Source organism: Manacus vitellinus, unplaced genomic scaffold (genome assembly GCF_001715985.3).
Source record: "Manacus vitellinus isolate BGI_N305 unplaced genomic scaffold, ASM171598v3 scaffold_13_pilon, whole genome shotgun sequence".
In the NCBI taxonomy this organism is placed as follows: domain Eukaryota; kingdom Metazoa; phylum Chordata; class Aves; order Passeriformes; family Pipridae; genus Manacus; species Manacus vitellinus.
This window is the reverse complement of record NW_021938999.1, coordinates 12,340,521-12,362,310: the sequence shown is the minus strand read 5'-3', so window position 1 is coordinate 12,362,310 and position 21,790 is coordinate 12,340,521. Positions and strand designations below refer to the sequence as shown.

Genomic DNA, 21,790 nt, shown 5'->3' with positions numbered 1-21,790 from the left:
AGGGCAATGCGGCATGAATACCACAGCAGTCCAAGCAGGTTCACTCTAGAAAGGATCAGCTATTACAAATGCATTTAAGGAAGAAGTAACAAGCAGAGATTGACATTGTCTTTTAACTCTTTAATCTCCCTTTTGTCAGTCAGTCTTTGCTTTCCCATTTGCTTCTTTGAGCATGTCAATAATTGTCTATTCACATTGTCAGTGTAAAGAAAAAATGCTCAAGTCATCCAGAAGTACTTCCTTATGACCAGTTTAATGACTGTTCAGTATGATCTACATCAGTTCTGTTCTGTCTAGTTCAGTAGTCATTGTCTCCAAACAGTTACTTTAAAAGTGCAACTGAGTATAAAAAGAAAAAAAAAATCTGAGATAGAGAATTCCAGAACCAAATTTTCTTAGAGAATCTCAATACCATTTACCATACATTGTGCCATAGTCTTCAACTGCACAGAAATCAATACCTGTGCGTGGTGGGAATACACATCCTTTTGTGAGTCTCCTCCAACAGAATCATCACATCTGGCACTGAGGTTTTCATTCTGTTCATGTCAACTGAGATACTTGTTGCATCTGTCTGGTACCTTTTAAACACAAGATGAAGTTCTGTTGGCAGTATAATAATGGTTTAAGCATTCAGTGTGAGTGATAATATAATATGTATGGATGTACATAAATATATATGTGACAGTTTGCTTATGCATGAACACAGATTAATTTTCAGGATCATTACATTAGTGCTTAAGCTTTAGTTGTTCATACCAGAATGTTTTAGGGATCTCTGTTTCTGCAAAACATAGTTAGCTTTATGTCCAGAGGACACTATATCTTATTTTGGTTTGTACTTCCATGTACTGCTATGTACTCCTATGTCCCTGATATATAACTAAGCTTTGGAACAGGATGCCTTTGGAGGCTGTGGAATTGCCGTCACAGTAAGATGAATATTACCAACTTCTCGGGAACATTTCAGTATACTTACTGTATTTACATGGCTGGAGGAAAACTCTTTTAGTTCCTTCTAGACCAACTTTTCCAGTATTCCTAGGAAAAAATCTCAAAAAGCAAAGTATTTTTTGTGGGTGTAGGTATTTGGGAAAATTGAATGCCCTCACTTTCTCTGGGAGTGATGTCACACAAGATGTGCTACAGTTTTTGGCTGGCACAACTGCTTGAACAATAAAGGAGCTCAACTAAAATGTGCTGTTCTAGAGACTTATATCTGTGTTTGCATACCAATTTTCAAGATACTACTACTTGTGGCTGCCATGGGGTGTGTTCAAGATTTGGCATTTGCTTTGGTCACTGTATCTAATTCCTCTATCAAGTTATTTCCCTCAATACCTAGCAAAGATCCACAATTTTTTTATTAGAAATCTTAGCATTCTGTACTGTATTTACTGAGAGAGATAACTCTTTGTTTTTCAGAGCTTCCATATGGCTGGGAGAAAATTGATGATCCCATTTATGGCACTTATTATGTTGAGTAAGTTCCCAAGTTCAATATTAAGTTGCTATTAATATGTTATAACCTCTGCAATGGTGGTATCCTCTGCAATGCTTAACCTGGCAAGGAATGGGTACAATTACTTGACATATTAAACTAAGGGTATACCAGGAATTCTCAGTCTTCAGTGCAGTTAATGTGTCCAAATACATTCAATGTGTCTCAAATCAGTGACTCAGGCATTCAGTCATTTTCTTTCTCCAGGGTCTGGTTTCATGGTACCATTCCAGCTGATACTTGTACAAAGATCATATTCATTAAAGAAATGTTGCATTTTCTATGTGAGCTTTGGATATCCAGTGAGGCAGAAACCTTGTTAATCAATAAATGGAGCAAAGCATAATCATTTTAGCTCAGTTAAGATCCATTTCTGGGTAGTCCTTCCTTGCTGCAAATCAGGTGTTTATACTGTTTGTAGCAGAAGACAGGTTATTTATATGCTGCATACAAAATTTTAGGGATATTGTGTTTTATTTTGTATTTAAAAGTGCAGCTGAAAAGAAGAGAATATAAATTCTATTTTCATTGCACAATCCTTGCTTTCATTTTTTTTCAGATTTTATTTTAGTCATGAAACAAGAAAAAAATCTAGTTCCTCTGTGCAAAGGGCAACAGAAAGCTTTTGTTTGAGGTAACGGTAGAACCTGGCCAGTTCATGCATAGAATAAGTAAATCTGAGAGATTAATTTCTCTGCTTTTTACCTTAACACAGTGAATGAGATTCATGTAAAGTGACTCTAGATTCAGAATTGTGATACCTGCTCCGACTGGTCAGCCCAAATCAGCTTAGTCAGTCCAGATTCAAGCAAAAAGATAAGTAATACCATTAAATTACTCCCTCTTGTTCTGCCCAAGTTATTTTATGATGTCCCAAAGTGGGTGAGGGCTGGAGTTCTCATATCTCTTTGTACTTAGCTCCCTGAAGATTTCTGCATGTGCAATTATGCAGCTGCTGGGTGTAAGTAAGTCTTCTGTCCCAGTGGGTTTAGTGTATTTTGGTCAGTAACAGGTGTTGTGTGATTTCTGTCCGTTAATCACTTGCTGAGACCCCACTTGGTTGTCAGCATGGCCCAAGGCATTCTGGCACTGGGGAGGCTCACACTTCACTGCAGAGTCAGAAAAGGAGCAAGTGTTTATTTCCATTTCATGTCCAACCACAGGTAAACAGACATAAGGCACCAGGCCCAGATGTTACCATGCAATTACCCACTTTAGGGCTGTTAGTGCCAAATTATTTAATCCTACCACAGATAAGATTTGTGGATAGATACATCAAACCTACTGCAGTCTCAGAGGTTTTTAGAAGTGGAATAAATGTTCATGGAATGGCATTAAAACTGCAACCGCGCTAAATTCAAATGGAGTTTTATAGACAGTAAAACATAGCTGCACTTTAAATTGCTGTCTGAGCTCAATAAGTTTGAAACAGAGATTGCTTTCCATTTTTCCTGCTAAAATGTAACAGTCACACCTTTTTTATTACCAATATTCAACAGATGAGTTGATTTTTAACTAGATAAAATCAGATTACAATAAATTCTCTTAATTATGTCGTAAAACAGGGTAAATCATGAAAAGCAAGATTACGAACTTCCACACATTCAAGTCCAGTCCAAGTTTACATGCAGGCCTACAAAACTGTCAGTGAAGGAAAGGCTTGTACTCTGCTCACTGATTCTTGTATCCCATGGGAAGTTTGTAAGGATGAGCAATGAGACAGACTCCCTTTCACCTTACAAGAAGCAGCCATGCTCAGCTCAAATATTCTGAGGCCAGAGGCAAAGCTAAAAAAACCCCAACAAAACAAAGTAAAGAAAGGAACACCTCTTGCTAGTAAAGTTAATAAAGACTAATCACAACATATTTGCAAATTCTGTTAAGAAAAAGGCTCTCCATTATAACTTCCTCTCTTAATTATGCATGAATATAGGTGTGAGACCTTATTATAATTTCGATTTGCCTTATTATGCAGATCCAGACTTCATTTGTAAGGTGTAGACATTTGACATAGATGAGAAGTGTTTGCTATAGGTTTGTTAACGTTCATGCACACTGGTCCTAATTTATAAACTAAGAACGAGCAGCACTTAGCTATGCAGGGCTATGGAGAGAAAGTAGTTATTAGAATGCACTGGGTCTTTCAGTATTCTAATTGCCAAAAGATTGTTTCTCTCTTTAAGGATGATTAACTACAACACAGAGCTCAATCTCCAGACATGGGCTGCTTAATTGAACAGCTAAATTAGCCATACAGGTAGTTATTCTGGAAAAATATACCTCCTTGACTTTCAGTTTCTGAAAATGCTCTGTTACTACTCAAATAGAAAAGGTTATTTCAGGTCTTTTTGTCATTATAAAGTATTATTAACTGGAAAATGTGAATGTAAAGTGGAGTTAGGGACTAAGTTATGCATTAGAATGTCCATCTTTTAGGCATCTTGATCCTTCTAATTACTTTGTTGGGTTATAGAAAATTCCAAAAGCTATAGTCACAAACTACCAAAAAAACCCCATACATTAAAGCAGGTAAGAAAAGGAGATAGATTAAACTCCTTCTGCTGGTGCACATGCTTGGACCTGCTACCATTTTGTCAAGGCTCAGCACCTTGGCCATCAATTAAAGTCTGCAAACTAGGGACTATTGCCCATAAATCTCCTAAGGATGTGTTTCAGTTAAGGACATCTAATGTGAACCTCCATCACAAAAACAACTTAGTCTGGCCCCAGTGACTCATGAGATGTCTTATAGGGTGGCTGGTGCTAATAGTACCTTCTCATAACACAGAGATAGTATTTTGACATCACAAGTAAATGCAGCCCAAAAGTAAATCCTACCTCTGAGGGTTTGTCCCCAGTTAAGATATGGTGAGCTAACAGAAGACAGCAGTACCAGCTACCCCTTCTTGTCTGCAGAGGGAAATTCAGGGTTCCCAGGACTAGAAAGCAAACAAAAGGCTGCATGATCCTCCTGTACAGCCACAATGGCACTAGGAGAAATTAGCTGGATTAGTCTTTGGATTAGGCTGTCAGATTTAATATGCATTATATAAAGTAAGGGAAGAAAATTGAAGTTAGAATTGTTCGCTGAATTAGATACTATGAGCACTGAGTAATAAATTTTTGACTACTATCCAAAATCTGTTTTAACCACAAAAGCACTTATTTGTAACCATCTCTAAAACTCACATTTGGCTTGTCTTATTAAGGCATAGGTTAGTAATATCTATTTTGTATGATGTTCAAGTAGTTAGATGAAAGGCTAGAATATCCTTTCAAGAGAACTACTTAGCTTAATAACTTATTTCTCAGGTAAACTCATCAGGAGTTATTTTTCTGATTAATCTATGAAGCTTTATAGCACTTAAAATTGCATAAAAGGGACATGTTTCATGTATCATCAGTCTGGGAGCATAATCCATTATTACTGACATAAAAATGACTGATTATCAGAATAATTTTCTTTTCTTTGACTCCTCTTTGACACAATATTTAGTGCAGTTTTTTGAATTTCACATTGTGCTTTTGAAACTGTACACTACCAAAAAAACTGTAAAAATATGGGAATAAATTGAAGCTAAAAATTATTAAGATTGCACCAACAACTTGAGGTGTTTCAAGTATCTCTGTTAGTCTTCCTATCTGACCTGATAGGACAAAGTGTCACTTTCAAGATAGCTGTTATCAAAGACATTTCTGTGTAAATGGACCAAACTACAACTTAAACTCTACCTAGAAACTGTAGATAGGCAGTAGAAAACCAATTCTAGCTGTGATATCAGTGCCACAGTAACTATTGTTCCAAGAGCCGTGGGCACATTATATATTTGCTAAAATCCCATCTTTTTTTATATCACAGAACCACATATAAATTGGAACTTAGGTCTGTGAGAGCCCTCCTGCAGCACTGAGATGTGCCCTGCAATTATAACATGACACTAAGCATAGTTCAAGGTCCTAAGTGAAGATCTGGAGTCTGATCTTGGGTACTCATTACATCTGCAGAATGTGGCACAAAAGCCATGGGAAACCCATGCTCTTTCAGAGGGCAGGTGAAGAACAGGCCAGGACACTTTAAAGCCTCTAAAGAAGATATGATCCCTATGCTGTAGCAACCATGGTTTTAACGTTATCAAATGCTAACATAAAACAAGCTAGAAATTGTACCCGGTATCTCTTACTGGGAGCTGTTCAGTAACTTCCCATTTCTCCTTGTAAGAAGACTACAGATTTCAAGTCTGAAATCCTGACATCTTTAATATATTCTAGTATTTACTTCCAAATATATTCATAGAATGCATTTATATATCAGAATTAATTCTACTTGAATAAAAAGCTAAAACTTCTTTGATCTTCTGTCATAGAAGACTCTCTTTCACTGGTCTTCCTGTAAATACAACCTTTCCTATAAATTCATTTTATTTGATCATGGTGGTTAGAACTTTGTGTAGTATTTCATGTGATAGTTATCACTGTCTTGTGTAATGGTAAAAGTAGTATTTCCTTTACAATATGGAAATACATCACATGATAGGTGGTAGCATGAAATGTACTTTTTTCATGCTTATATTAGTAGTTCAGGATTACCTTATTTATTGTATGTAAGTCTTGTCTTTCTTTATTTTTACCTAGGAAAGTTTGTCTCCCTTCCATCATAAGTTTCTAGGTTTGCAATAGACTGAGATGCAGAAGACCCTGACAATTAATAGAAATGACAAGCAAAAGTCTAGGAAAGGAAAGCCCACCATCTTAAACAGCCTGTTTGAAGAAGGAAAGAAATGAAAGGGACTTTTTCTGTCTGCAGCGTAGGCTAAAATTTACAAGAAAACTATTAATCAAAATTTTAGAGTACAAAAGTAAGTTAGCAGCCACTTGAATGACTTACAGCTGTGTGAACAAAGTAGCAACTTTAGGAGTTATCACATTTACTTTGTCTCATTAAATCAAATATTCTTTTACATGACTGGAAGTCTTTTCATTGCATTAACCCTGGCCACTAAATTCTATTTAGCGAGTGTATCGCACTCCCATAGGACTTACTCCCTTTCCTCTACCTCACTTCCTAATGGTGATTCCACTTACTTTCTTTGAAGCACTGGTAGGATCAGAATCCCAAGGAACCTGAAAAGTGCTTAATGTGGCACAAAAGGTCATTTCAATGAAAATTGAAGATATTCAACCCTTTTAGGATCTTAGCATTTCAAAAGTTCCTAGTCACCTTTCCAAGTGCTTAAAGCCCGTGATTGGGATTGGATTTTCAGAACTCAATAGATAGTAGCCCACTGAGAACAAATAAGCACGTTTGAAAGCCTACCCTTCTGTACAAATGTATTTACTTCCCCATAAGAGTGTTGGAAACACAAGCCCCTTTTCTTAGTTGTGATACTATTGTGATCCTATCTTTCAGATTTGTTCCATGCAGCCTACTAAATTGTTTTGCCTTCTTCAGAAAACATGTGAAACATATCCCCAGACAGGATTGTCGGATTGCTCAGTGACTGATGAAATGTTTTGCTTTAAAGAATTAAAATCAAGAATATGATAAGATGTATGTAGTTAAGATAGTAGTTCTAAACAAAATATAGAAAAATAGTGGTGTAATTACAGAGGTGTAGTTAATGACCTATCGTAGGAAATGTCAAACTTCAAGAAAAAATATGTACCTTAACTTTTCTTATATTTCATATACTGATCTATGTACTTCTAATCTACCACCTGACTTAGTTTCTGCATCCAATTTTTCTGTACAACTGAGCAGACATACACCATAGTATTAGAAAGGAATAATCTTCAGTTTATTTTCTGTGTTAGATTTATTTCTAAGTTGCTATCATAAGAGCAGTCTGTGTTCTAGGCTTTTCCTTTGCTGTAAGTGATGGAGTAATTTCACTTACAGCTGACCAATAATAATGCACAAAACTGGATCAGAGCCTTTGAATCATGCACAGAACAGTGCTCATGCTGAAGACATGAAAAACTGTTGCTGTAGCATGCTTCAGCAGTGCTGCTGTTAAATATGTTCTCCCATTGATCAAAACCATTTGTCTGTAGCAGAGTTTGGCATATTGAAATGATAGGACGCTGCTCAGTGGTGTTCATTATGCAGCACAGATTGTCCCCTACAAAGCTGTGTGGAGTAGAAGGGACGTGCTCAGGCCCGTTGGGGGTTCATAACAGTTCACTCTAACTGCACACACCTTAGTCACATACATTATTTTATCATTTTCCCCAACTGAACCGAATTTTTAATCAAAACCAAATTTTTTCCAGCCACATAAACAGAAGAACTCAATTTGAAAACCCTGTCCTAGAAGCAAAAAGGAAGCTACAGCAGCATAACATGCCCAACGCAGAACTTGGAACAAAGCCTATGCAGGCCCAAGGTTTCCGAGGTACAGTACTGTGTCAGCTATCTTAGTTAAGATGAAAGTTCCTGCTCTTCTGGTTGTGTGACAATGGTTTTGTCATAGTGATGCCTTAAGCCCCTAATGGTTTTTTATTTTTCTAATATTTGTAAGACTTGTAAGTTTTATAAGTAAGTTTTAAAAGCAGCAACCTTTCACCCCCCCTTGTCCCTTGTTCCTTTCCCTTTCTCCAGCACCCTTGTTTATACGTTCCTTAACCCTCTTACCCCATTCTATCCTCCCTATCATAGCCCCAAATCTAATAGAAAATGTTTAGTCTTTTGTCAAGGCAAGGCCTAGACAGTTGACAGAACAGCATATCTGGGCCTAAACCACAGCATAGGTCAGGAATTAGGTAACTATGTACCCTTTGTGCTCTGATGATGCTGAAGATGGGAGGAAGTGGGGGTTCCAAGATACCCCCAGACCCATTTCAAGGAGGTGGACCCAGGGCGGACCAGAGGAAAGGACACAGGGTGGGCACATCTGGGATTGGATGGATGGTATTATAAAATGTAACCTCTCAGGAACTGGCTGGCGCGCGTCCTGTAACATCTTGCCTTGGCAGAATAAACCCTTTCTTATCTCACCCCTAATTAACTGCTCCTGGAGATTTTTTCAGCACCAAAATACACCGGCAACAATAGTGTGATTAGAAGAGTAGTGTTGCCGATTCTCACAATTTTATCACCTATATCCTAACAATTTTCTCCCTTAAATGTCTGAGTTCCAATAGTTGCAGGACTCATGAGCTGCCTAAAATGCCTAAGTTTCAGAGGTGCAGAGGAAAGAGAAAAGTCAACTCTAGTGTTTCCTAAAGGCTGAGAAACTGAAAGCATGATAAGAGCCCTAAAGTAATTTTCTAAATAAAATCATAAATTCTGTCCCTGGGAATGTACTCTCTCTTGAGCACCTGAGGTTGGCAACACTGAAATAATTAATTGTACTTTCTGTAAATTACTCTTAATTGATGTTTGGTATGTTTCTAAGCTAGCTCATCTAGCAAGCATCAATTAAGTTAAAAGCCTCAAGCATGGTGTTATAGGAGTTTACAAGAATACAGCCACTTAGTAACATAGAAATAAATGTGCTTAAAATGAGCTGTGTAAGCAGCAAACAGTACTGGTAGAGACGAATGAGCTTTAACGTGAGGTTACAGCCAGAGAATGAGGCTTGTTCTCCTTTGCAACAGTAGCAAGCTCCTCATCAACCTTACCTAGACCCAAATTTGCCCGCCTGCGCCTCGCCCCCAAGAGGTCTCGCAGCGTGAATGACCTGTCCCAGTGGCGGCGCGACCCCGCCGGGACGCGCAGGCTGTACGGTACGTGCTCCGCTGCCCACCAGCCCCACCGCTGCAGCTGCAGCCAGAGCAGCTCAAGTCACAACCTTTGCACCTTCCTGCAACCCTTCCTCACCACGTGCAGCATGGGAGAGAAGCACGGGGAGCCCCCCACCACCCACACCACACGAGGCACGCGGAGAGGGGACACAGAGGTTGCACAGCAGTTGTGTGTGTCACTTGTTGGATGCCAAAACCCCTGTGTGTCTGGAGAGAAAAGCTCACCTAATGTTTAGCTCTTCTTGGTAAAAAATGGAATGAGATGTTCACAGGGGATATTTTCCTCATTGTGGTTGGAAGGGAAATTGTGAAGAATGTATTACTTTGTAGACAAAGCAGAATTTATGGGTTAGGAAAGAGGTTTTTAAATTACCTCACAGATCATTTTTATTGTTGTAATTATTTTAGTGACACAATATCCACTTCTAAATGTATTTCTAATATGAAAGAATATTTATAACTCCCCATTTATGGCTGATCTGCCATAGATAAGAAATATGTTTTAAGTTTTGTATTAATACAAGAACTCACAAATATTTTCCCTGGAATGCCTGCACCCTTTGTTTTCTTGCTTTTCATACACTGTCACTTTCTGTCAGCCAATATTGTTGTCTGCTGTCCCTGCTGTGTTGTGAATAGATCCGAACTTTTGTCTTTCTTGTTTGTGTTGACTGATGTAGAAAAACCACTCTTCACCCGTGATGCATCACAGCTGAAGGGGACTTTCCTCAGCACAACTCTTAAGAAAAGCAACATGGGTTTTGGATTTACCATCATTGGTGGGGACGAGCCAGATGAATTTCTCCAGGTGAAGAGTGTTATTCCTGATGGGCCTGCAGCACAAGATGGGAAAATGGAAACAGGTAATTAAGAAGGTTCCTCTGTTCTTTTGTATGAGAAATAGAATGAGAAATATATTTCTGAGTCTCACTGTCTCCATGAATAGATACATTTTTCCATATAACTTTTTGTCTCAATATGTAGAAAAGGTAAGTTTCTCAGTAAAACTTTCTTGTAATTTTCCTTTCTAATAAATGCCAAGTAGCTTATTTTTCTCATTTCACAGTATTTTAAGGGAGAAAAGATGTCTGCATTCTCCTACATAAAAATGGGATATGATGTTCTTTGGTTTATATGCTGTTTACTTAAGGGGAATCTGGAAAGAGATAGGCAGAGAGAGCACAGACTACTAAGTGCAAATTTATTTATTTAGAAAGGATGTCGTTTCAAAATAATCTGTTGAGTCTGATCCAACATTGTTGTCATTATAGCCACCAAAACAAGAGTTTTCAATGTGGCCTATGGCACATAGGCATTTGTGTCCTATTAATAAAGAATCTGTGAGAACTAACAAAAGAAAAGAAACCACCTCTGAAGAGATTTAAAGCTGCTCAGAAGATCTGGACCACCACTGGGAATATTTTCATGTCTGCAGATTGATAAAGATTGCAAACCACTGTCTGAAAGGTTTGTCTGGTCGTGTCAGGTCTGTGTATGAGTGAAACTGTTGGAGGAAGATAAAGTCAGTTTCCAAGCAAGCTGACATCTTCTGGGGGAGAAGACAATCAGAGAATAATAGAATAATTTCAGTTGGAAGGGATTTCCAGTGACTAACCTCCTTCTTAAAACAGGGCTAACTTTGTGTTGGTTCGCGTTTCTTAGGGCTTCATTCATGAGACTTAAGAAAATTTTATAGGACATAGATTCCACAGCCTCTGTGGACTCCTGTCCCAGTACTTTACCACTCTCATGGTGAAGATTTTTTCCCAGACAACCTGTGGATGCCCCATCCCTGGAAGTGTTCAAGGCTAGGTTGGATGAGGCCCTGAGCAACCTGATCTAGTAGGTGGCATCCCTGCCCATGGTGACGGGATAGGAACTAGATGATCTTGAAGATCCCTTTCAACCCAAACCATTTTATGGTTCTATGATTTTTGTTCTTTAGATACAGTTGGGCTTTCAACTGCTGCAGCTGGTTACTAGTGACTGAAGTCCTGTGTTTGTGCAGCCCTGTCACTCTGTACCATCCGCCCCAGCAATCCTTCTTCCTCAGATAATAAGTCAGGCTGCACATTGATAATGAGATAAATGTGCAGAATTTACCTTTCCATTTCTCATGAATACTTTAAAATAAAGAACTGCTAGTTTGGGATTTTTCTTGCCTCTGCAGAAAACGAAGTAGTCGCCAGATTCACTGTGAAGATAATTTTGTAGACTGTGATAACAAATCACTGTGGATGGACCACAGCAGCAGAGCAAGATCCTTTTAGTATGTTACAGTACAAGAGGCAGACACAGAGACACACATAGGCACAAATAATGCTGATGGAATAGTCTCAAGTTATGTTTCTGGAAATTTCCTTTCATCCTTCTTTTATCATAGTAGATGGGTGATCTGGACTATCATATGTCAGAATAAATCACTCTGAACTCTAGTTTATTCTGTAGGACTTTCCAGGACTTGGCAAGTAGGAAGTGTGAAGGTTGTGAAAAGCATTATTAAAAAAAAAATTGCTTCAGATGTTATTTTATAGCTGGCATGATGTTTCTAATGCCAAAAAGATAAACAGAAAATTTGTATGAAGTAAAATGTAAGAAAGAAGTAGGTTGTTTGCACTGGTTTTATAAAAAACAGCTTTTTTTGATTCTCATTTCTTATTGCCATTTTAACTTAATGCAATTTGGTTCCCAAAGTCAAAATTTATTAAATTAGCTTGTTAAGCTTATACAACAGAATTCCTGAAGTTCAGAAGATTTCAGTAATGTGAAATTCATTTATCCCTAATATTTTCATATTACCTAATACATGACATGAGTGCTTTTCCTTGTTTGTCGTGGTTTAGCATTCTCAGGTGCACCAGTCAAATATACTTCCTTGTTAATCCTTCTGAATAACCTGGGCCGATAATTGGTGAACTTGTTCATATGGAGTTCTTTTCTCTGGAAAGCAGGTATCCTTGCAACTTACTTAAATTTTTAGCTTGAAATTGAATACAGATTTCATAATACTATTGATGATGAGTATTGTAGACATGGATGAGAATAAATAGGAAAAAGGTGCTTTAAAATGTATAGAAATAACATTGATTTTTTTTTCCTGAGGTAACTAATTCAACTATATTAAGAATGCAAAACAGAAATGTAAATTCAAATACATAATCACTCTATAATAACTCTATAATCCCCAAACATACAAAATTACATCTCAGAACAAATTTTGGTCTCAAATGTCTTCGTTGTTAGAAGTCACTGAGTTCTAATGTAAAGTAGCTGGAGAATCTCAGACTAATGTTTGTGGCATCTAAAATAGATATGAACACTTGAAGTAATTTCCAAATATGATAGTGGTAAACTGAAACAGTATGTTTAAGGTCAGAATGTTTATAAAAGCACTACTGTTCAGTAAAGTGCTTGTATTTCCTGCTATCCAATCCTTTTCACACTTCCTGAAGTAGGATTTCTCTTCCTCTTCAGCCATTTTTACAGTCTAATCAACTGAAGGTATGAAAGCCTCCCAGGTTCCATCAATTGCTTTTTGTTCATAAAGCTGTTAAAATCTTTTGTTTGAAAACTACTTGAAATTACATATGTTCCATTTTTTTTTTTTTGTTAGGTAGGCATCACTGGATGATGAATAGAGCTTTTAAAATAGATTTTATTTATTCTTTTGATACAAACTGTGTGTTTCTTAATTTACGTGCACTCCAGCTATGATCAGATTCATAGGAAGCTGTGATTAATGATCAAAACATCGTATTGTGGCAGTAGGACATCATAGTAGAAAGTCTGGGGACAGTGACAATGATCTGTACAGCAGCCTGAGTGTGAGGGATAACCACAGGTGCTGGTGCACCCAGGTCTAATATGATTCTGGACCCTGTCCCTTGCAAGGCTGACACTATTCTTTGACTAAGTGGTTATAAAAATCTTTGTGCTTCAGACCTGCATCAGATTTGGGGAAAAAAAGAAAGAAAAGGCACCATCTCTTTCATCTTACTTAATCTTGACCAGAGGCTGAAGACACCATTACTGTACTTCAAGCTAATTGTTAAAGAAACAAGCTCTTAGAAAACTACCAAAATCTAATCCACCCAAAATCTAATATAGGAGTCTGATACAAATGCTATTCAAAGAGTGAGTCTGTGTAAGATATTGTCACCCTCTAATGTGATCATAACAAAGTGAGTTGACCTGCAGGTTTCAAAACCGAACAGTTCTGAACTTCATCCTTTGGAACAGAGAATCATAGAGTCACAAAATGGTTTGGGTTGGAAAGGACGCTCAAGATCATCCAGTTCCACCCCCTGTACTGTGAGGAGGAACACCTTTCACAGGACCAGGTGGAACTCCAGGGGGTTGACCACACCACACAGCTTGGTGTCGTTGGAAACTTGTTGAAGGAGCACTCAACCCCAGGGTGCAAGTCACCAACAAAGATGTTAAATGGTGCCTGTCCAACACTGACCCCCGAGGAACACTACTGAAAGCTTGGAAGCCGCTGGGAACATGTAAGCAGCTGCTTGACAGTGACTTGGCATTGCTGTGATGCTATGAAACAATAAAGCAATGAGGCAAACAGAGTGCACTGAGATGCAACAGGAGATATCTAAGGTCCTGACAATCTCTCAGCACCACTTGGTGCCCAGTGCTGGGCACTAAGAGATATTTATATTTGTCCTAGACCCACAATAAAACTCACAAGCAGACTCAGAGGAACCACATCTCAGTGGATGAGTCAAAACCAAAGAAAATTGCATTCCTGATCCCATTTGCCAGATGTTTCAGAATTCGTAAGGGCTCTTATGCCCTCATGTAAATCTAGCATCTGTGAGCTAATGGCTGTTAATAACACTGCAAATGCCTTTCTAGGACATGTTTTAGCATTTGGAGCTCAATCAAGCTGCTGGATATGAACATTACACTCTACAGCATCTATGTCTACCTCAGGACAGCCTAGGAGCTGATACCACATTCTTTTCTGGGAGGTTACATTCCTTTGTCTTGTCTGAAGCTTCATGCAGATGATAGAAATGCTGTCTGTATTTAAGAGGCCCCTGCATCCCATTAAAATGCTGAGTGAACGTCACTGGTGAAAGACTGCATCTACATGAGAAGATTTTTATACAGTGAGTGATTTTGAATGACTGCTGTTCTAAGGCAAATAAAGTTTTGTGCCTGTGGCTGAACCAGATAAAAGCTCGAGCTGTAAAGGCAAATTCTTTCCTACAATTCTCAAGGTTATTCAATGGACTGGATAAACTGAAACACTCCCATATAATCAAGCTCAGGGAAAGATTCTCACTCTGCATTTCAGCAAGCTCTGTTTCCTTTGGTGGAAATTTCCAGGAAACAACTCAAAGACATGGTGAACAAGTGGTTAAATAATGGAGTCTGGTGATGACCCTTCTACTGATGAATAGCTGTGGTGATTTAATGTTGAACTTTCCAGAAACATATATATATATATATATACACATATACATATATATCTGTGGTGAAATGTCATAGCTCAACAGTGTGAATCAAGAAAGGGGAAACATGTTCTTTCATTTCATCTGCCAGGCATACACTTGGCCAGCTTTAAGATGCTAAATCATCTGTAAACAATGCAGACTTGGGCTTTTTTAGATATTATTCTCTCAGGAATGGTAGTTTTGCTATGTTAGTTATCTGTTCTAGAGATAGAAATTCATAAATTAAAGATAAGGTTCAGCTAACAGATACAGATGTCTACAAGGCAGATGTCTACACCTACCATATAAGTAGACCTCTACCACTTTTACCTGACTGTAATAGGATGAAGGCTAGAGACTAGAAATCTAGAGATTGGTCCCACATCTACGACTGAGAATTTCTAATGCACCTCAGAGATCTCCAAAGGGAATAAGCCAGCTGTTAAAAATGCTGGAAGGAATGATCTATGGCCTTGCTGCTATCCTTGGACCTACTGTCAAGTCCCATAACAATCTTGTGCATATGATGAATTTTTCAACAAGCTGAGGTTACTTTAAATGTAAGCAAATTGGAGAAGCTGCATTTGTTGATCTACAAAGTCATAAATGTTGTTATTTAGCTGAATAAGAGCAAAACCAAAGCCATTATCAGGTGATTGACCCTACAATGTCACTAAGCTTAGGGAATAATTATCTAGTTTCATTAATGCATGTTTTTTTCACAGTGAGGCTAATATCTTACAACCTCTATAAGGAGTACTCAAGACAGAAGGAATTGGGGACATCTGCGAAAGGATACAGTTTTATAAGTTAAACAGATCCTTAATCCTGCTCCCTGTTTATCCATCATCAGTTCATATGAACAAACCATCTCACCTAATGTCAGATTAGATACGAAGCAAGCTGTCCAGTTTCAGCAACAGAAAAGATGAACTATGTATGCATAAAGAATGCCTTCAATCCAAAAAGCAAATATATTAAAATAAAATCTATGTTTTGGTAGTCATCTGGGAATGTGAATACTGTTGAAATATCACTAAAGGACTCAATGTATCATGAGCACTCACTATTGTACCTATCTTCTTTTTCAAACAGGTCATGTCTCTCTCACATGTTATCAGTCAAAATCCATCTGACAGTATTCTTTTACAACATTCCGTTCCCTTGGTAGCCAACTGTTTACCACAGCTACCACCTCACTGACCAGGAGCTTGATGAAGAACTAATCACACACATATGTAGGGCTTCATTGCCACAGTACCAGAAGCTGGCTGAAATTTAGTTATCTCACCTGTCTGACACCACCTCGTCCAGTGGCTCCAGGAAGACTGGCCTCACAAAATTAAGGCACGGTGTTGGAACATGAGAGATTGTACTCCTAGTTGAACTGCTGAGGAAGGACTATCTTTTCATTACACTTATGCATCTCCAGGCTAAAACACTCTTTTAATACACTCCAAGGCCTCATCAAGTGTCAGTCTTGCAGCTGCAAGCTGATGCCCAGTGATAGGTCTGTGAGAGCAGAGCAGCAGACATAAAACCAGCTTGTGTTATCAGCCTCCCTTAATACCCCTGCTTTCTTTGAAGCTAAGATGTTTCATCTGAGCTGTTTTACTCTAGCTAAGACTGAGCATCTCTCTCTGTCTTCATATGTTGCTATTTATCCCATGAAGTTAAGAGAAGGGAAATTAACTGTTTGGAAAGTAACTAACAACAATTAGAAAAATTACTTCAGGCATCAGGGAGAGTGATTTCTCCCACCCATGTTAGGCCAGTCGGTGTGGATTTGTGTTAATTTACTGCTTGCATTCCAACATCCTTCAGGAAGATGATGAAATGGTGCAAAACATGGCAGAAACACTGTATTTGCTACTGGTACAACCGAAACCCACTGTTCCTTTCACCAGTGGTACTGGTTACATTATCTTTTTGTAAGCCAAACCAGAGGTAACTATTTCTTAAAAACCTCAGCCTGGTTTTCCAGTACAAGTCTTCTTTCATTTCACAATTTATTTTGGCTTTTCAAGGAGTGCACAGCATCCCACTTCATTTAATCCACTCTGTGTTTCTCACCATGAAACTTTCACGTCATATAACTAATGCCAAAACTGTTCAAGAGGTGTACAGTTAAAATCAAACCTCTTTTAAGAATCTATCAGTGTTGCTAGTCCTCACAATTTTATCCTGAATCTCTATGTAACCAGAATTCTTTAAAGCACAACTCCTAATTATTTTTTTGGTTGTTTAAAAGGGACTAAATGTAAATCTTAGCTTCAATTTTATAGGATAAAAGTTTATATTCCTCTGTCGCAGAGGAAAGTGCTGAAGTACGACCATGTTATATTTAAGAGGTTTCAAGCATAAAACAAAACAAAAAATACCAGTTTCATTATTTATTTGATATCAAGTATTGAGACTCACTTTAGCTGGGGAAAGGGATATGACTAGTGGTTTTAAATGTTTGATGATGACAATTAAACTAATACTTGCATCTTAGAAGTAGTAATAGCAGTTAAAAACTTGGTAGCAGAAAAAGATTATTTTTCAATCTCCCTTTCTTTTGTGTTCTAAAGCAGGCAATTCATTGAACTCTGCATGTAAATAGAAAAGCCAGGAGACAGCACTTAGGTTGCTAGAAATTTTTAGTACTGGTGTTACTTTTTCCTAAGATTAATTTTCCATTATATTTTTTGTGTTGCTATGGCTTTCAGATAAAATGAACTTGTTACAGTGGTCACAGTTATATCTGTAAATTTCTCTTTATGTTAACCAAAGGACTGAGAAATGTGTCTACTTTTGTCACAAAGTTACTGATTTCAAATCTCCGTGAGGTTCCTATTTTAGTGTTTTCTTCATATTTTTGTTCTTTTGATACTCACTATGTTGTTAGGTATTCACGAAATGATAACCAGGACAGAGATGAGCTTAGGCTAAGAAAAAAGTATCTGTATTTTGTATACCACACACTTAACTGTCTACATCTGGGGTCTTTACGTGCACCTTGTCAGTTTTTTTTGGTTGGTTGGTGTGATATTCAATATTCTTGTGTTCTCCCTGAGCTGCAGAAAATCCATGTGTCACTATCTCTTCTGCCTGATATGGAGTTAGAGGTTGAGTTTATGTCGCCCATCTGAGCTACTGAGCATTCATTAAGTAGTGCATACAAATAGAAATTCCTCAAGGTACAGAGGCAGCTACTGATTCATTTTAGCCCTGTCATTTGGCTATTCCCTTGAAGTCTTCAATTAAAATTATTTATGCAAACCAAAACAGCAATTACAGTAGAGCATCTAAGTTGGATCTCAAAATGCTTCTGAAAATGGACAGTGTGTTCATTAAGCCACAGGAACAACTACAAAAAAATTCTTAGGAACTTCTTGTCTTCACATCACGTGTCTCATGAGATGATTATGGGTTTGCACTATTAGTACTAAGGAACTCAGAGGTTTAGCCTTAAAGTTCGCCATAACATAGAAATTTTGAGAATTTTCTATCTCAAGTTTTAGACTTAGTACCTTCATTCAAGGTGCTTCAAAGCAGAACATTAAGGAAGATAGATACCCAAGTATGGTGACAATAGGGAGGAAAAGGTTGCCTCCAGCAGATAACTGAGACTACCAATATTTGGGTGCAATTCAGTTGCATAAACATAGGTGTCCAGTGCCATTAAAAGTTCCAGGGATCCCACCTAGCCTCCTCCTGCCCTTCCAGGGGTCCCACCTAGCCTTCTCCTGCCCTTCCAGGCAGCAGTCTCTTAAGTCCTGTATGGTGCCTGCAAGTTACATGTGAATATCTCAAATGCCCAAGGCTATTGTAAATTACATCAGACACCTGCTTAAACAACCTCTTTCCTCCTTCAACAAGGAGTGCATTGATAGACTCCTTTGTTTTTCCTTATCATCTGTTGCAGCAAACAGTGATTAAATAATTACTATAACACTTTTGGTTTCTGACAATCTTAAGGATATTTGTTTCCCCTAGCCTAATTCAAAGCTCACATTTGTTGTTTTATGAATACTTAAAAGAAACTACAAAACCCCTTTTAAACTTAATAGGCTTAATTTTCTCTCATTTAAGTATTCAAACAACAACATTATAAAAAGTCTGATGATTGAGTTCAGCTATGGACTGGGGATTATAAACTCATTTTCATCTCCAGCACTTATAGTATTTTGCTTCCATATATTACTGGCACCCATAAAGAATATACCAATATTAGGATTAAGTTATATGCGTAACATGTTTTCTTTCCTATAGTGACTTTTCTTCGGAAGACTCATTTTCTTCGTCCAGATAATACACAAAAATGTAGGAGGAATTTGAAAAGAACAGCAATCTTTTATTTTACTTTGATAAAATCTATGTTGATACACAGGAGGCAACTCATAGTATGCATGGTTTGTGGCATTTATTTCATTTTGAAAGAAATTTACATTTTTTTACACTATATTTTGATCTATGTTTATCAGTCCCAAGAATGATAACGTTTGCTTGTTACTTGAAATAGTAAAAGAGTTGAAGTTCTGGGTTATGTAACTATGTTGCGTTAGTCTTCTGCAGGAGAGAGTATATGGGCAGGTCTGCCTATATGTGGTAAGTTTTTTTCTAATATTTAAACCATTAGAGCAACTCTTCCAGCACCAACTATAGAAAGCTGAACATACTTGATTAGAGATGGCTGAGGTCTGAACATGTCCAGCTGTGCCAGTACTTCACTTACTTTTTTATCCAACTGTTTTACCTTTGACCAGATTCTCACTGCATTTACATTTTTATTTAACCCAGAAACCAAAGGTGAAGTAATTTGATGGGCAGAAAGGACATAATGGAGATATGATCTATGCTAATATAAAATTCCTGTCTCTTATGGACAAATGCAACACAAACCATATGCATAAGACATACACACCCTGTTTAACCTGAGCTACCAGTCTGGGTCTCTGTAATATGAGTAAATGGAGATCTTCTGGTGCTCAAAGGGGCCATATCTTGAGCAGAAAATGAGATCATACAGAAATCAAGAATTACAGTGAAGCAAAATGTGAGAGAGCAAAGGTGAAAAAGCAGAAAGGATATTGGGACACAAACTATCCAAGTATGCATAGTCTCACATTCCTATTAAGTCAAGATCTGACTGCATGGGAAAAATGACCACAAAGGCCAAAATCATAGGCAAGGATACTAAAACTATCTCATACATATTGCAGTATGCAAAATACAAAGGCAGAAAAAATGTTAAATGATTTATTCTATCTACTATCACATACCAATACACCTTTATCCAATTTTAGTGTTCATATTGTCATACAAACTTTTTTTGTGTATGACAAGCCTAGGAAGCCCATAAATTTGTTCTTTGATCTGATCTCCATCATAAGAAATCTGCAGATTCTGCTATTAGCATATTTAACTTTGGCTAGGAGATAATAAATATGTTGCCATAATCCTCACATTTATTAGGACAGTTTTTGTAAGTTTTGCAAGTTGTCCATTGAGTCAACAGTGTGCAGTGAACTCAGTGGCTGCCAAAAATGCTGCAGTTGCAGAAATAACTTTTCTTCTATCAAATGTAATTAAAATCTATCTCACGTGATTTGGCTATTTGTATGAACAGACAAAAAATGTACGTTGAAAATAAGTCATCATCTTATGTACTATTTTATTTAATAAATAATCTTGTCTTGTTTGTTAACAACAAGAATGATCTGTCAGGTCAGACAGAGTTTCTTACTATATACAGAGATGACAGGGAAAGTGAGAATTTCATATTGCATAATGAAATTAATCTAGAACTGTACTTTTCAATATCTTTAGCCATGCCACCATTGACTTTCTTTTGTTTTGGCATATAGGGCTTTATTATACAATTCAATTATCCAAAAAAAGGAAACATTTAGCTGATTTTCAGAATTTTATTTTCATTTTGTATTAAAAAATAAATAAATTAAGAGTGCTTATTCAGCTCTGCCTCCACATTTGTGCAACCAAATACAATCTGTATCTATATTAAAATATAAGAGTTCAGAAATTCAGCTCATTGTTTGCCTTTTACTATTCTTTGAGAACAAATTTTAGAGCTAAAATTTAAAGCAAATTTTAATCCTTTGAAAATTTAAGAATAAATTAATTAATGACTTCTAAGATACAATTTCTGCTCTATAATTAGAATGAGAAATATCTCTCTTGACAGTTAGCAAGTGTTTTACTTGAATAAATTTGTTAACATCCCTGTATCTGAATTTCCCCATTGAAAAGAGTGGTTTTAGAACTTTGTAAAATCCAAGAATTATTGCAGGTAGCAACTTCCATCATAACTACTAAAAAATGTTAGTTCGATAATGTTAATTAATTAGTTAAATAATGGAGTTCAGCTTAAGATATTAAGGCCAAATACTGTGAAAGTTCAGTTGTGCAGTATACGTTGAAACAGAAATCTGTGTTTAATTGTATGTGGATCAATTTTTTTTGTCACTGCCCTGAATTTATCATTTGATGTGTGGCACAATGTAATATTATCCAGAGTTGCATTAGAGATGAGGAAACATTTTCAAGCATATAAATCATATTCCAGGAGCTTTATGAACATTTAACTAATGGGGGCTACAGAGACATTTCAGGCAATCTTATTGTAAGTTCACTTCTAAAGCATATTTCACTGTCTCTTGCCGTAATCAGGATATTAGCAAAGATGCACCTCTTATCTGACCCTGTTTAGTTTCTCACACAACCTTTGTAAGAAGAGCAAAGTTTATTCGAGCACTTATGCAACTGCCTCTTTGTAATTGATGACTCTGACATTTTAAAAAATGGCTTGCTTGCTTAAAGACCTGTAATGAAAATTTCTCAATGACATAAGGAGCACTTTTGGAACCAGGAGGCAGGCATGGAGTGAATCCTGATGAAAACTGAGAAGTCCCTAGAGAAATTCTTCCAGCCTTTTCTGTCTCTGCCCCACAAAAGTCTTCTCCCCTCCAGCAGTCACATAAGTGCGGTATTGACTCTGAGTCAGTGGATGTAGGTGGAGCTCAAGATGCTCTGCTGCTTCCATATGCTCTGCACATGCAGCAGTGGGAGATCTCTGGGCAGCACTCGC

The 21,790-nt window shown here is 37.4% G+C and overlaps 1 protein-coding gene across 9 annotated transcripts in view; it reads left to right on the top strand.

The window, feature by feature from the left end:
- MAGI2 (membrane associated guanylate kinase, WW and PDZ domain containing 2) overlaps nucleotides 1-21,790 on the top strand; it is a 721,242-nt gene that overhangs the window by 562,637 nt on the left and 136,815 nt on the right. For all 9 annotated transcript variants that reach the window (XM_018068096.3, XM_018068097.3, XM_018068094.3 and 6 more), the window contains 3 exons: nucleotides 1,426-1,483; nucleotides 7,772-7,893; nucleotides 9,925-10,107. In XM_018068096.3, the coding sequence (XP_017923585.2) occupies nucleotides 1,426-1,483; nucleotides 7,772-7,893; nucleotides 9,925-10,107 (363 nt within the window). The remainder of the gene's footprint in view (nucleotides 1-1,425; nucleotides 1,484-7,771; nucleotides 7,894-9,924; nucleotides 10,108-21,790) is intronic.